The following is a 13,652-nucleotide window of genomic DNA, read 5'->3' on the forward strand; positions in this document are numbered from 1 at the left end:
AATAATAAGAAAATAAAAAGGTATGGGATTGGAAGGGGGAAAAAAGGTAATAGGAGGTGAATATAATCAAAATGTATTGTACTCATTAATAAAATGTCATAATGTAACTCAGCTATATATAACAAAGCATGCTAATAAAATATGTAAAAATCAGTTTCAGAGGAAATTCGGGAAGAGACTTGATGCTTCTGTCTCATTCACTTGCTGTAACTCTTCTATCAGGTCACCTACATTGAGGGCATATGTCTTCCCAAATAAAAAATCTACATTTCCAGACACTCCAAACCTCTCACTTCTGCTGTATCTTATTCTTAATTTGGTTAAACTAATTAATTTTTAATAAAAATGGAGTTAAATATTTCCTTTCCTTTCTCTATTCTCTCTGCAACTCCCCCACTCATTAAATTGATGGTATTGTTGCTGTTGTTTTTGTTGTTTTTGTTATTGGTATTGGTGTTGTTACATTGTACTCTAGATGCATGAATATATAAAGACAATCTGCTGAGTCTGTAAAAAAAAAAAAAAAAAAAAAAAAAAAAAAAAAAAACAAGTTCAGCAAAGTGGCTGGATACAAAATTAACTCAAACAAATCAGTAGCCTTCCTGTACTCAAAGGACAAACATGTGGAGAAAGAAATTAGGGAAAACGTACCCTTCACAATCGTTACAAAAACTATGAAATACCTTGGTGTGACTCTAACTAAGGAAGTGAAGGACCTGTATGACAAGAACTTCAAACCTCTAAAGAAAGAAATTGAGGAGGATCTCAGAAAATGGAAAGATCCCCATGCTCATGGATTGGAAAAATCAACATCTTAAAAATGGCCATCCTACCAAAAGCAATCTACAGATTCAATGCAATCCCCATCAAAATTCCAACCCAGTTCTTCATGGAATTGGAAAGATCAATGTGCAATTTCATATGGAATAACAAAAGACCTAGAATAGCGAAATCCATCCTCAACAACAAAAAAACATCTGCGAGAATCACTATGCCTGACCTCAAGCTATATTACAAGGCAATTGTGCTGAAAACTGCATGGTACTGGTACAGAAATAGGCATGTGGATCAATGGAATAGAATAGAAAATCCAGAAATGAGCCCTTATGTATATGGTCACCTGATTTTTGACAAAGGAGCAGTAAACATTCAATGGAAAAAGGACAGCCTATTCAACAAATGGTGCTGGTCCAACTGGCACTCAACATGCAAAAGAATGAAAATAGACCCATTCTTATCTCCTTGTACAAAGCTAAAGTGTAAGTGGATCAAAGATCTCCACATTAAACCAGATACACTGAAACTATTAGATGAGAAAGTAGGGAAAACCTTAGAACACATAGGTACAGGAGAAAATTTCCTGAACAAAACACCAATGGCTCAAGCTCTAAGATCAAAGATTAACAAATGGGACTTAATGAGATTGCAAAGTTTCTGTAAGGCTAAAGACATCATCAAGAAAACAAAACGGCAACCAACAGAATGGGAAAAGATCTTTACCAACACCACATCAGATAGAGGCCAAATATCCAAGGTGTACAAGGAACTCAAAAAGCTAGACACCAGAGAATCAAATAACCCTATTAAAAATGGGGTACAGAGCTAAACAAAACGTTTTCAGTTGAGGAACATCGAATGGCCGAGAAACATCTGAGGAAGTGCTCGACATCCTTAGCCATCAGAGAAATGCAAATCAAAATAACCCTGAGATACCACCTCACACCAGTCAGATTGGCCAAGATCCAAAACTCAGATGACAGCAGATGCTGGCGAGGCTGCGGAGAAAGAGGAACACTTCTCCACTGTTGGTGGGGTTGCAAGCTAATACAAACACTCTGGAAGTCTGTCTGGCGATACCTCAGAAAATTGGATATAGTACTACCTGAAGACCCAGATATTCCACTTCTGGGCATATACCCCAGAGACACTTCAATACACAACAAAGATATATGCACCACAATGTTCATAGCGGCTCTATTTATAATAGCCAGAAGCTGGAAGGAACCCAGATGTCCTTCAGAAGACGAATGGATACAAAAATTGTGGTACATATACACAATGGAATACTACTCAGCCACCAGAAACAATGACTTAACCAAATTCTTAAGAAAATGGCTGCATCTAGAGAAGATCATCCTGAGTGAGATAACCCAGTCACAAAAGAACAGACATAATATGCAGTCACTGATAGTGGGATGCTAACCCCAGAGGCTTGCACTCCCCCAGAAACAACTCACAGACTGTATGAAGTCCAAGAAATAAAGAAAACAAAAACGTACACATATATTTACAAAACAAGAAGACTTTGACTATTTCCATGTTCCGTTTTATTTTGCATGTACTTTACGCTTATTGTAACTATTAGGTTTTCAATGCATACTGTCAAGCCCTTGAAAAAAATCAAGTTCTGACGAAAAAAATATATTCACATGGTTTTATGTAAAAATTATTTCAATGTCTGAAAAAACATTACTGACAAAAATGTATAATTTTAAGCAAAAAATGTTTAAAATCTGTACATTTATCTTTGTTTTGTAAAATAAAGTCGTTTAAAAAAAAATAAAAGCAAAAAACTTAGTCATACATAGACCATTGAAAGTAACAAGTTTGCTCGTGTAACTACTAAGATTTTAATGCATAGTATTAAACCTTTAAAAAATATCAAGTACTGACAAAAATGTATTTATATACTTTTATGCAAAAAATGCTTAAAATCTGCATATTTATCTTTGTTTAATAAAATAAAGTTGTTCAATTTATAAAAAAAGAAAGAACAATTTTTTAATATAGAAAGGTCTTTGAAGGATCATTTCCAATTTCTTTAAAAAATGTTTTACTTCTGAGATTATTTAATTATAATACTTATCCCACCCCCAATTCCCCTTCTTCCCTTGAGCCATCTCTCATGCCTCCTCTCTACTTTCCTTCGAATTCATAGTTTTTTTTTTTTTTTTTTTCTGCTTCTCCTGTATGGTATGTGCCTGGATGCTGCCATGCTACTGCCTTGATGATAATGGACTGAAACACTAAACCTGTAAACTAGCCCCAATTAAATGTTGTTGTTATAAGAAAAAAAAACATTATGCTTAATCTTTACAAACCAAGAAAACTTTGACTATTTTCAGGTTACATCTTGTTTTACAGGTACTTTATGCTCATTGTAACTAGTAAAATTTTAATGCATACTATCAAACCTTTAAAAAAAATCAAGTACTGACAAAAATGTATTCACATATTTTTATGAATAAATGCTTAAAATCTGTACATTTATCTTTGTTTTTTAAAATAAAGTTGTAAAAAAAGAAAAGAAGAAAAAAAGAAGCTTTTGTTCTAGAGAGGGCTTTTTTTCCCAGTGTAGGGGAATGACAAGGCAAAGGGGTGGAGAGTGGGATCAGAAAGGAGTGCCTTGTAAAGGCAACTGGAGGGGGAGGGAGTTGGGAGTGGGTAGAGTAAAGAGATAACATCTCAAATGTAAATACAGAGTATCTAATAAAACAAAAAACAAAAAAAATAGCAAGGAGGGAAAAAATGAAAAGGAGCTAGCTGCCTGCTGAAGTACACATAAAAACCAACACCTTGTGCAGGATTATCCACACCATAGGGAAAGCAATCATGGGATGAAATTACATACTTGCTCAAGTCTAGCTGACTTTGTCTTGGTCTGTCAGTCTCTTTGCCTCTCTGATTTTCAGGTTGACATATTATCTATGTCTTATTATTAGCCTACACTAAGCCATAAGTTGATTTGGCTGGCCCAGGGCACACATCCCTCACCCAAGCTGTGGCTCAAAGGCCTTAGAGCCTCCCAGTTTACAGAGGTCTCTTCTGCCATGTTTACCTCTCTAGTAAGGTTGTAGATGGTACTGAAAAAGTCACCACTACATTTTTGTTACTATACCACTAATTTGAAATTCTATACTTTATATATGGTAGGACTACTTTCTTTCTCTGGAAGAAAAATGCACTTCAAACATTTTCACAGCTTCTAACCTCTATATAAAGAGTCTGACTTCTAGGGCTGCAGAGACAGCTCCATAGCTAAGAATACTTTCTGCTCCCCCAGAGGTCCTGCTCAAGTTTCCAATACTCAAAAGTCAGCTCACAACCACTGCTAATTCCAGCTCGAAGGATTTGACTCCTGCTTCTAGCCTCTGGGCCCACTTACAGACACCTGTAATATACACACAGAAACATGTATACATATGCATAAATAAAATAAAATGTTTCTTTTAAAAGAACTTAATTTTAACTTACCTACAGGCTTTCTGTATTTGAAGAACACTCTGCTTGGTCAAGAGAGGAGATGAAAATGCTTTTTATTAGCAAAGGTTTATGAAGAGAAAGAACTGGAAATTTATTGTAACCTTCAATCTAGTTCATTTGTATTTTGAGGGAAAGGAAAAGAATGAAAATTAAAAAGCAAAGAGGAGGACAGAGGTAGAAGGAGTATTTTCATTTAATATGCAATTAACCAATTTCCATTTGAAAAGTCTTTATGGAGCCAGTATAAACTTATAGGGATCATTCTGAAATGGAGAGTGGGTGGGCCCCTGAGGCTCTCACCTCTGTACATTTCCTCCTTCCTGTTGACTGCTTTCTTAGAGTACATGAAAATCAAAAATTGGTTAATGCCTCTTACCCAAAAACAGGAGCAATGGAGTTTCTGCCATTATAGCTATGTAGACAGCAGCACTCACAGTCACATAGAAATCTCTTTACATTAAATTGTTCAGTCCTTGCCTGCGTGTATGTGAGCCTATGGCATATTTTTAAAAATTACACTGCTTTCAAAATATCCAAATATTTTACAAACACTAATTACCCACTCAGTTCCCTTTCCGCTTCATAAACACAGAAGCCACATCCTTGAGACTAAGCATTCTTTCAGGTTTAGTAAGTTGAGGGATTCCCTGATGTAAGCTGTTCTCTCTCCGTCTTATGAATGTGCTTGCAGTCATTCAGATTAAAAATTGTACCCATGTGAGTCATGCTTAGTAACCTAAACACTGACTCCTTATAAAAGAGTGGCCACTAAAGGGAAGATATGCAAGACAGGAAGAAGGATCGTTTTTTTAAAGTAAAAGCTGTCTTATGGAGCCGCTGGCCATTCTGATGCTGCTGTGCTTGCCAATCTGCTCAGCATATTCTCCACACAGGGCAGTGAGACAAGGCCACCCAACCATGGATCTTGCTCAGGTAATCAGTGGTGGGGATACACTTCAGCACAAGGTTGAAGACCCATTGGTCTTCCAACAGGAGTAGTTGAGTTAATTAGAAGTTGTGTTGAAAAATATTAAAGTGTAAGAGGTAGAAACTCCATCTTTACAAAAAAAGTAAAGAGGCAAGGAAGGAAGGGAAGTTACTCGGGGTGAATAAAAACAGAAAGATCATATGTGGGGGGACTGGGAAATGGATGAGATTGCCCCTGTGTTAGAATTATGTAATTTAAAATACTTTAAGAGGAAAGGCATAATATTTATCTCTACATCAAGAAGCCAAGCATACTTTAATTTTTCATTTGTGAAAAAAATGAATTTATCCAACAATGCTTAGCATTGTCAGGTTTGTGTTAATAATGGGAATGGAAACCTTAGATCTGTCCATTTAATGCACCCATGCGTTTATGCCAACTTCCTTACTTTGGTAGCAAGTCAAATTGCAATGAAACCATAAGGTAAGGCATCTTAGCAAGAAAACATCAAACAAAGCACCACATCTGCTTTCACTAAAGTGGGAATAAGTGAAATAGATCTTGAGATTTGTTTACACTTCATAGCAACTTTTTTATAACCATGCTTGTTGCTCCACTAGAAATACCTAGAAAAATACTACAACTTTGGAAAAAATGAGAAACATATTTTCAAAAGAAAGGACAATAGTCCTGTTGTCAAAAAAATTCAAGAAATGCAGAAGTTCCTCGGGCTGGAGATGACAGGGAAGCTGGACTTCAACACGATGGAGCTGATGCACAAGCCAAGATGTGGTGTTCCTGACATTGGTGGCTTCAGTACCTTTCCAGGTTCACCTAAATGGAATAAAAACCACATCACCTACAGGTAACATCTCCAGAGTTTTCACACAGCATTAAAAATGTGTCAGAAGCATCACAGAAGCAACTGTTACCTTCTTGAATTTCTCTCATTCAGGATTGTGAATTATACACCAGACTTGCCAAGAGAGAGTGTGGATTCTGCCATTGAGAAAGCTTTGAAGGTCTGGGAGGAGGTGACCCCACTCACATTCTCTAGGATCTCTGAAGGAGAGGCTGACATAATGATCTCCTTTGTAGTTGGAGGTAATGCAGATGTATAGTCATTCATCTGGGGTTTGGGTTGGTTGTTCAAGCCATTTAAACAAAATACCTCACATTGGGAAATCTGTAAAAACACAAAAGTATCAATCCTAATTCCAGAACCTGAGAAATACAAAATAAAGGGGTGGGCAGACTCAATCTGGTATGTTCTTGGATAGCACCTGTGTTACCTCCTGTGACAAAAGCAGCCAAGTGGCCCTCCAACTTCTTTCACCCAGGCACTAAGCACACATAAAGACTCACTCCCTGACAAAAGGTGATGACTGCCTAGCATTCCCATCAGACAGAAGATTACATTTAGAAAACTAAATTTTGAGAGAAATCAATAGTCAAACCACACAGCCCCTGTGCTGTCTTTCTGAAAAGGGGCTAGAGAAAATTATAATACTTATATTTCTGTACTTTTTTCATCAGAACATGGAGATTTTTACCCTTTCGATGGCCCAGGACAGAGTCTGGCTCATGCCTACCCACCTGGCCCTGGATTTTATGGAGATGCTCACTTCGATGATGATGAGAAATGGTCACTGGGACCCTCAGGTAGGATGAAGTCAGATATAAGTTATCTAAGAATAACTTTATTGTCCAGAGCAAGTCTCAAGTGAAATGTCCTGCTAGCTGCGCTTTCTGATTAGCTGTGTGGAACCTGAAGCCCTACTCACCTAACCATTCCTAATGAACCATGTAAGCTGAATCTTTCTTTGCTTTCAAGTTTAATACAGTGAGTGCCATTCAACATTCTTTCCACAATTCAGGATCTTGTACAAGGTTTAAATGTAATTTGTTCACCACTGTTCACTACTCTCATAATAGAGGAGTAGTGTTTAATGAATCAATGCCATTGAGTGAATTGAGACTCTACATGCTGCCCTGAACTCTCAAAGAAGCAAACATTAACTAAAGTTAGTCTTTACTAATTAGGCAGACCTGTAGCATGTGCCATGAGATATGATCTGATTTTGTTTGAACAACATTTCTTTTCTTTAATTTCATGAACCCCTGTTTGATTCTCAATGCCAACAGAACCCGTTAAAGTCTGAGTCCAGCTATGTTTATGGCAAAAACCAGTAATAGATGTTTCTGTTCATACTGAGGAGTGTGGTGTTCCTATGGCACTAGGGTGTTTATTTCTTTCTCTAAAATTTAATTTTTGGCAGTTTCATAAATGCATGTGATGTACTGTAAATTTATTTGTTCCATTAACTTCTCTTAAGGAGATCTTTATGATAATCAAATGTTGATAGTGGGAATAAAATTCTCTGTGGTTTTGTTACTTCAGAGATTAAAGAACATATAAACATCTTGTAACTGATTTAAACTGTGGTTAAAACTTGTTTGTTATTGAATCTTAACAATAGTTTCTGGTTTATAGACAACAAAGATTGCTGTTTCTTGACATGTGAATAATTTTGGTCCAGCCAAAGAAATCTCTTTGTAAACAGGACTTACCACTGTAAATACAGGAAGAGCTATCTTAACCAAGAGGATAATTATAGAGCAGTTAGTGAAACACTGCCTTATACACTGACTTTAAGTCAACTGTAAACATGTGACTATTGGCAGTATGCCAGTCAGTGAGCTCACAAAGTAGGAAAAAACAAGAATGCATTCTGTGGTTAGCATAAGCAATATGAACTTGTTTGTGGAATAATAACTATTACACTCTGAACATTTGTGGTTTCTCAAACAGGAACCAATTTATTCCTGGTTGCTGCACATGAACTTGGCCACTCCCTGGGACTCTTTCACTCAGACAACAAAGAATCTCTAATGTACCCAGTCTACAGGTTCTCCACGGGCCAAGCTCACTTCCGCCTTTCTCAGGATGATATAGAGGGTATTCAGTCCCTCTATGGTAAGCATGAAGAAGAAGAGGCCTAGGGTGGTTTTCGTTAGCTTCCTTGCTTTAATCAGTGCTCTTTAAGAAGGTGGCACAGTGAGTCTTTGGGAGAGCTTTGTTTTTGTTACAGTGTGTGTGTGTGTGTGTGTGTGTGTGTGTGTGTGTGTGTGTGTATGTGTGTGTATGTATGTGTGTGTGTGTGTGTGTCTGTATGTGTCTGTGTGTGTATGTATGTATGTATGTATGTATGTGTGTGTGTCTGTATGTCTCTCTCTCTCTCTCTCTCTCTCTCTCTCTCTCTCTCTCTGTGTGTGTGTGTGTGTGTGTGTGTGTGTGTGTGTGTGTGTGGCCCTGGGATCAAATGTCTACATACTGTTTCATCTCAGAACACCATGAAGAAGTTTGGATAGTTTGTAAATTGTTACATGCATCCCTGACCTACTGACATTTGCTTCTCCTAAACTTTTCCCTCCAGGAGTTCATCCCTCCTTTGATGCCACAGTGGGTCCTGTGTCCTCGGTCTCTGTAAGACCTGAGACCCCAGACAAATGTGATCCTTCTTTGTCCTTCGATGCAGTCAGTATGCTGAGAGGGGAATTCCTATTCTTTAAAGACAGGTTAGACAAAAACATGTTCAATGCTCAGAAAGAAAAGTAAACATGAGATTATATGTAATAAATGAAATATATAATAGTACATTTCTGGCATGTTTTAAAATCATTCAGCTCTGTGTTATAGTGTATTTTAAACAAAAAAAAAGAAAAAGAACAAGACATACATTCAGAGTCAGAGACACATACATTCACATACAGAGAAATTCCAAGAACACAAAATAAGAAAAGGTAATATGTAAGTAAAATATCTGTAAGGTAGAAAAATAACCAAATAAGGTATAGTGAGGGGAAAACAACTCCAAAAATATAATCCCATTGGCATTGTCCAGAATATTTTTGTTTAGACACCCAGAAGATGACTTTTGGCCAGTAGAGTATAAGATTCTTACAATCAAGAAAGTTTGTCTCATTTTTATTTTTCATTTTTTAATACATCATATCTCATAGAACTTCTGAAATCACCAGCCACCTTTAGAACCAGACAAGTATCTTTATTTTTGCTAGAAAGTGCTATTATTCAATTAATTCATTTTAGAAAAAGTGATAAATGTGCATGTACAATATTCAAGTTGTACCGAAAGATATATATATATTTAAAAAAAAAACTCTTCCATTGCCACCAATTTTTTGTACTGACTTCCAGGGTGCTCACATTTTAAAAGATACATGTCGTTTTAAATATATTAGTGGATTCTTAAAATATATAATATTTTACATACTTCTGAGTGGAATCTGAGTGATCTTATTGCAACAGTGGGAATGTTCCTGTCAACGCAGGCTGTATCTGTTGCCTGGAATCACATGTAGAACAATCCAGTACACAATGCTGCAAACAGATGAATCAGCACCAAGTAAAACACTGTGTTCCTCCATGCTCAGTATTTTTAAAGAGAAAGACTATTGTGGTTTTCATGTATTACAGGTACTTCTGGCGAAGAACCCACTGGAATCCTGAGCCGGAGTTTCATCTGATTTCAACATTTTGGCCTTCTCTTCCTTCAGGCTTAGATGCTGCCTATGAGGCTCATAACAAGGACAGTGTTCTGATTTTTAAAGGTAAAAACTATACAAATGTTGAACTTTGCTAAAAGAAAACTTATTGCAATTCCTTTGCACTATGAAATCTCTTTGTTGTATTAAATTTGAGATGTTCTGTTGGAAGGAGAAGAGATCACAGTTGGTAATTGTGAATGAGCATTTTAAACAAATCTGACCTTCAACAAATTCACATTAATAAATAAATCCTTTAAGGTCTTGGTTGTGGTTATTCAACAGGAAGTCAGTTCTGGGCAGTCCGAGGAAATGAGGTCCAAGCAGGTTACCCAAAGGGGATCCACACTCTTGGCTTTCCTCTCACCGTGGAAAAGATTGATGCAGCTGTTTTTGAAAAAGAGAAGAAGAAGACGTACTTTTTTGTAGAGGACAAATACTGGAGGTGAGCTACATTAGAAAACTCTGCTTAGAGCACAATTACAGAGGTTAGTTTTCTCTTTTAAGAATAGCTGTGTATCCTCTAATGTTCCCAAACCTCAGATTCTCTGATTAACCAAAAGACGGTATCATGGTTAAACTTGACAAATGCAAAGGGCTTTTTGAGTGTGCATCACTGGCCATGAGGGATAGTGACCTGGAGGACCACAGGCACATTGCTTTCTTATGCCACTGTCCCTCACCATAAGGCTGCTGTGCATACAACCTGGTGCAGCAGACTGGAGTCCCTACCAGGACAAACCAAGAGTCTGTTTTTAGCCAAATGCTGTAACTTAGCTTTCATCTACTATTTATATGTATTCTATGCATTTATGACAGGTAGATTCATGGGAAATGTATGTCTGGGCCTAAAAAATGGTACATATATGGAATCTCTATAGACCTTATCATGATGTCCCTGTTTTGGGAGATCATTCATTTTTATATGAGAAATGCTTGCAAGTCCAGGAAGTTCAAATGTTATAATGCCCCTCCCATACAAAAAATATTTAGTATTGCACAGTTTGAAAAATTGACACAGAACCCTACACAGGACTGTTAGCACTGCAACACATTGTGTATGACGGGACCTGCCATGGTGTGGATCCGAATTGTTTTTCATTTGCTGTAGATTTGATGAGACAAAACAGCTTATGGATAAAGGCTTTCCAAGGCTGATAACAGATGACTTTCCAGGAATTGAGCCACACGTTGATGCTGTGTTACATGCATTTGGTAAGAAACTCTTTATGTCATCAACATATTTTGGGTCTTATGGTATCACAGTTAAGTCTATGCTGAGCTCTTTGAAGTTTTCTTAGACTGCCATATAAAACTGTTACAACAAATTTTTGCCCACAACATTTTAATATTTCCTAAAACTGACCAAAGTGCACATAAATTTGATTGATCAAAATATGATGAGGTTAATAATATCAATAATGAAGTGAGAAATGAAAAACTTTTAAACCATTTGCCTTGTGTCTATTTTACTTAAATCCTGAAAATATTAACTGTGCAATTGGTGCAAATTTCTTCTAAAGTTTTGGGGGTTTTGTTAATTTTCAGGATTCTGTTCTGTAACATTTAGACATTCTCAAAGTGAAGCCATTGTGTCTCTGACCACTGTGTCAGTATGAGATACAGCCAACTGTGGGACAGGTGTCCTACTGCTCTGGCTGGTGGCTGGTAGCTGGTGGTACTTTCCACCAAGTCTTCTTGCCTTTTCCATCAACTGTGTCTGGGCTCCTGTTTTAGTCTGAAATTATTCACATTCTTCACTAGGAAATAGATAATAGGTTCCTTCCACATGCTCAAAGGAGAAAATTTGATTACTTGTAATGATTTATGATTTATTAAACATTCACTCACAGCCTCTCAGGGCATATCTGGGGTATCTGCTGGGCTTCAGTTATGATAACCAGAATACCAGTAACATTGTTATTAAAGCAACTCTCTCAAAACACTTTGGATAAGCTTCATTATTGTCTTGTTCTCATGGATTTGTTGCCTTCGACACTGTGATTTGTTTTTTTTTCTTTCTTTATTAGATACTCTTTCTATTTACATCTGAGATGTTATGCCCTTCCCCCACCCCACTACCCTCCCCTCTCCCTCTGACTTGTCTTCATGAAGGTGCACTCCCTCCTAATCACCCTCTCCACCCCATCATCTTGTCATTCCCCTACATTGTGAAAACATGCCCTTTCTGGACCAAAGGCCTCTTTCTCACATTTATGCCAGACACTGCTATCTTCTGCTACATGTGTAACTGAAGCCATGGGTCTCTCAATGTCACACTGTGATTTAAGAGATGTAAAGAAAGGAGGAAACCCTATGATATTAAAAAATCTCTTGGATTCTGTGTAGAACTAGTATATTCTGGTGTTTTAGCATAGTGACTTCAGAGGCAGGGAAATGAAATGAAATCCTTACTCTGCCATTTATTAGGACTATTGGCTGGGAGAAATGTTTAAACTTTCCTAATTTTCAGTTTTTCTTCATTCACTTTGGGCAAACATTTTGGATAAGAAGCAGTCAATGGATTAAATTATGCAAATCATGCATCTCAGAGTCAGGCAAAGTCACCTAGTATACAACCTCTTACTTCAGCCCATGCCCTTTCTTAGTCATGTCATAAATTTGGTTGATTTAAAGAAGTGTCATTATCTTTCTTATCTATGTTTACAGGATTTTTTTATTTCTTCTGTGGATCATCACAGTTTGAGTTTGACCCCAATGCCAGGACGGTGATACACACATTGAAGAGCAACAGCTGGCTGCTGTGCTGATGATCATGAGAAGACATATACAACCCTGTAAAATAGTCTCATGATTTCTCACCTAATTTATTATGGGTCAGAATTATTAATTGTTCCTGCATGTTCTGTGGCTTAAGATGAGCCCAGCATATGTCTTTCTTAATGAGCCACAGAGCTTCACCTGAGCACAAAAGTGGAAACTTAGTGCAGTAGGTGGGAGGATGCATTCCCATGGGTATTTTATTAATAAAGATATTTATTTTTGAACCATTCTTTTCTTCCTAGAGTAATTCCTGCTCAAAACATTAAGTACACTGTGTACTGAACATCTAAACGGTGATCTGCCAGTAGGTATAATGAAGTAATATAGTCCATGAATGTTTATAGTATGTGTGTGTTATGTGTGCATATATCTGTGTGACTTATATGCCTGTGTGGTTCATGTGTGGTGTGTATCTGTGAGGGGTATAGATGGGTAGCATATATATGTGGTATTTTTAATGTGGTATTTGACTGTGTGTATGGTATGTATATGTCTGTGTGGGAAGCTTGGGGAATGTGTTTGTGTGGTTTGTACATGTGTCTGCTGTAGTTTTTTGTGTATCCATGTCTTTGAGGTGTTGTAGTGTGTATGTATGTGTGTGTGTGTGTGTGTGTGTATGAGACACCACCTGAGAGTAAAAGGTTGGGAAAAAACTTTTGAAGCAAATGACGCCAAAAACCAAGCTGGAGTAGCCATACTAATATCAGATAAAATAGATTTTCAACCAAAAGTCATCAAAAAAGACAAGAAAAGACACTTTTTACTCATCAAGGAAAAAAAATCTATCAAGATGAACTTTCAATCCTAAACATCTATGATCCAAATACAAGAGCATCCACATTTATAAAAGAAACTCTACTAAAGCTCAGAGCATATATTACACCACACAAAATAATAGTGGGAGACTTCAACACCACATTCTCATCTATGAACAGATAGTGAATACAGAAACTGAACAGAGACAAAGTGACACCTGTAGATTATCCTGAAGCTATTTGTAATGTTAATTCCACATCCCCAAGAGAGGCTGGCTAGTCACATGACTCCAACTGAAACTTTTCATTTTAATTAGTAAAATAAACAGAAGCCTGTGACTGGGCAGGGCGAGGGA

At 37.1% G+C, this 13,652-nt stretch overlaps 1 protein-coding gene across 1 annotated transcript; it reads left to right on the plus strand.

Annotated features, from left to right (window-relative positions):
- Positions 1 to 5,091: 5,091 nt before the first annotated feature.
- MMP10 (matrix metallopeptidase 10) lies at positions 5,092 to 12,528 on the plus strand (the record flags this gene model as incomplete). The annotated part of the gene is made up of 10 exons (XM_080929770.1): positions 5,092 to 5,196; positions 5,812 to 6,056; positions 6,147 to 6,295; positions 6,728 to 6,853; positions 8,004 to 8,168; positions 8,629 to 8,770; positions 9,690 to 9,823; positions 10,043 to 10,202; positions 10,869 to 10,972; positions 12,428 to 12,528. The coding sequence occupies 10 exons, from the start codon at positions 5,092 to 5,094 to the stop codon at positions 12,526 to 12,528; spliced, it is 1,431 nt and encodes a 476-aa protein (XP_080785896.1).
- Positions 12,529 to 13,652: the final 1,124 nt, after the last annotated feature.

Source organism: Micromys minutus (assembly GCF_963924665.1).
Source record: "Micromys minutus genome assembly, chromosome: 16".
In the NCBI taxonomy this organism is placed as follows: domain Eukaryota; kingdom Metazoa; phylum Chordata; class Mammalia; order Rodentia; family Muridae; genus Micromys; species Micromys minutus.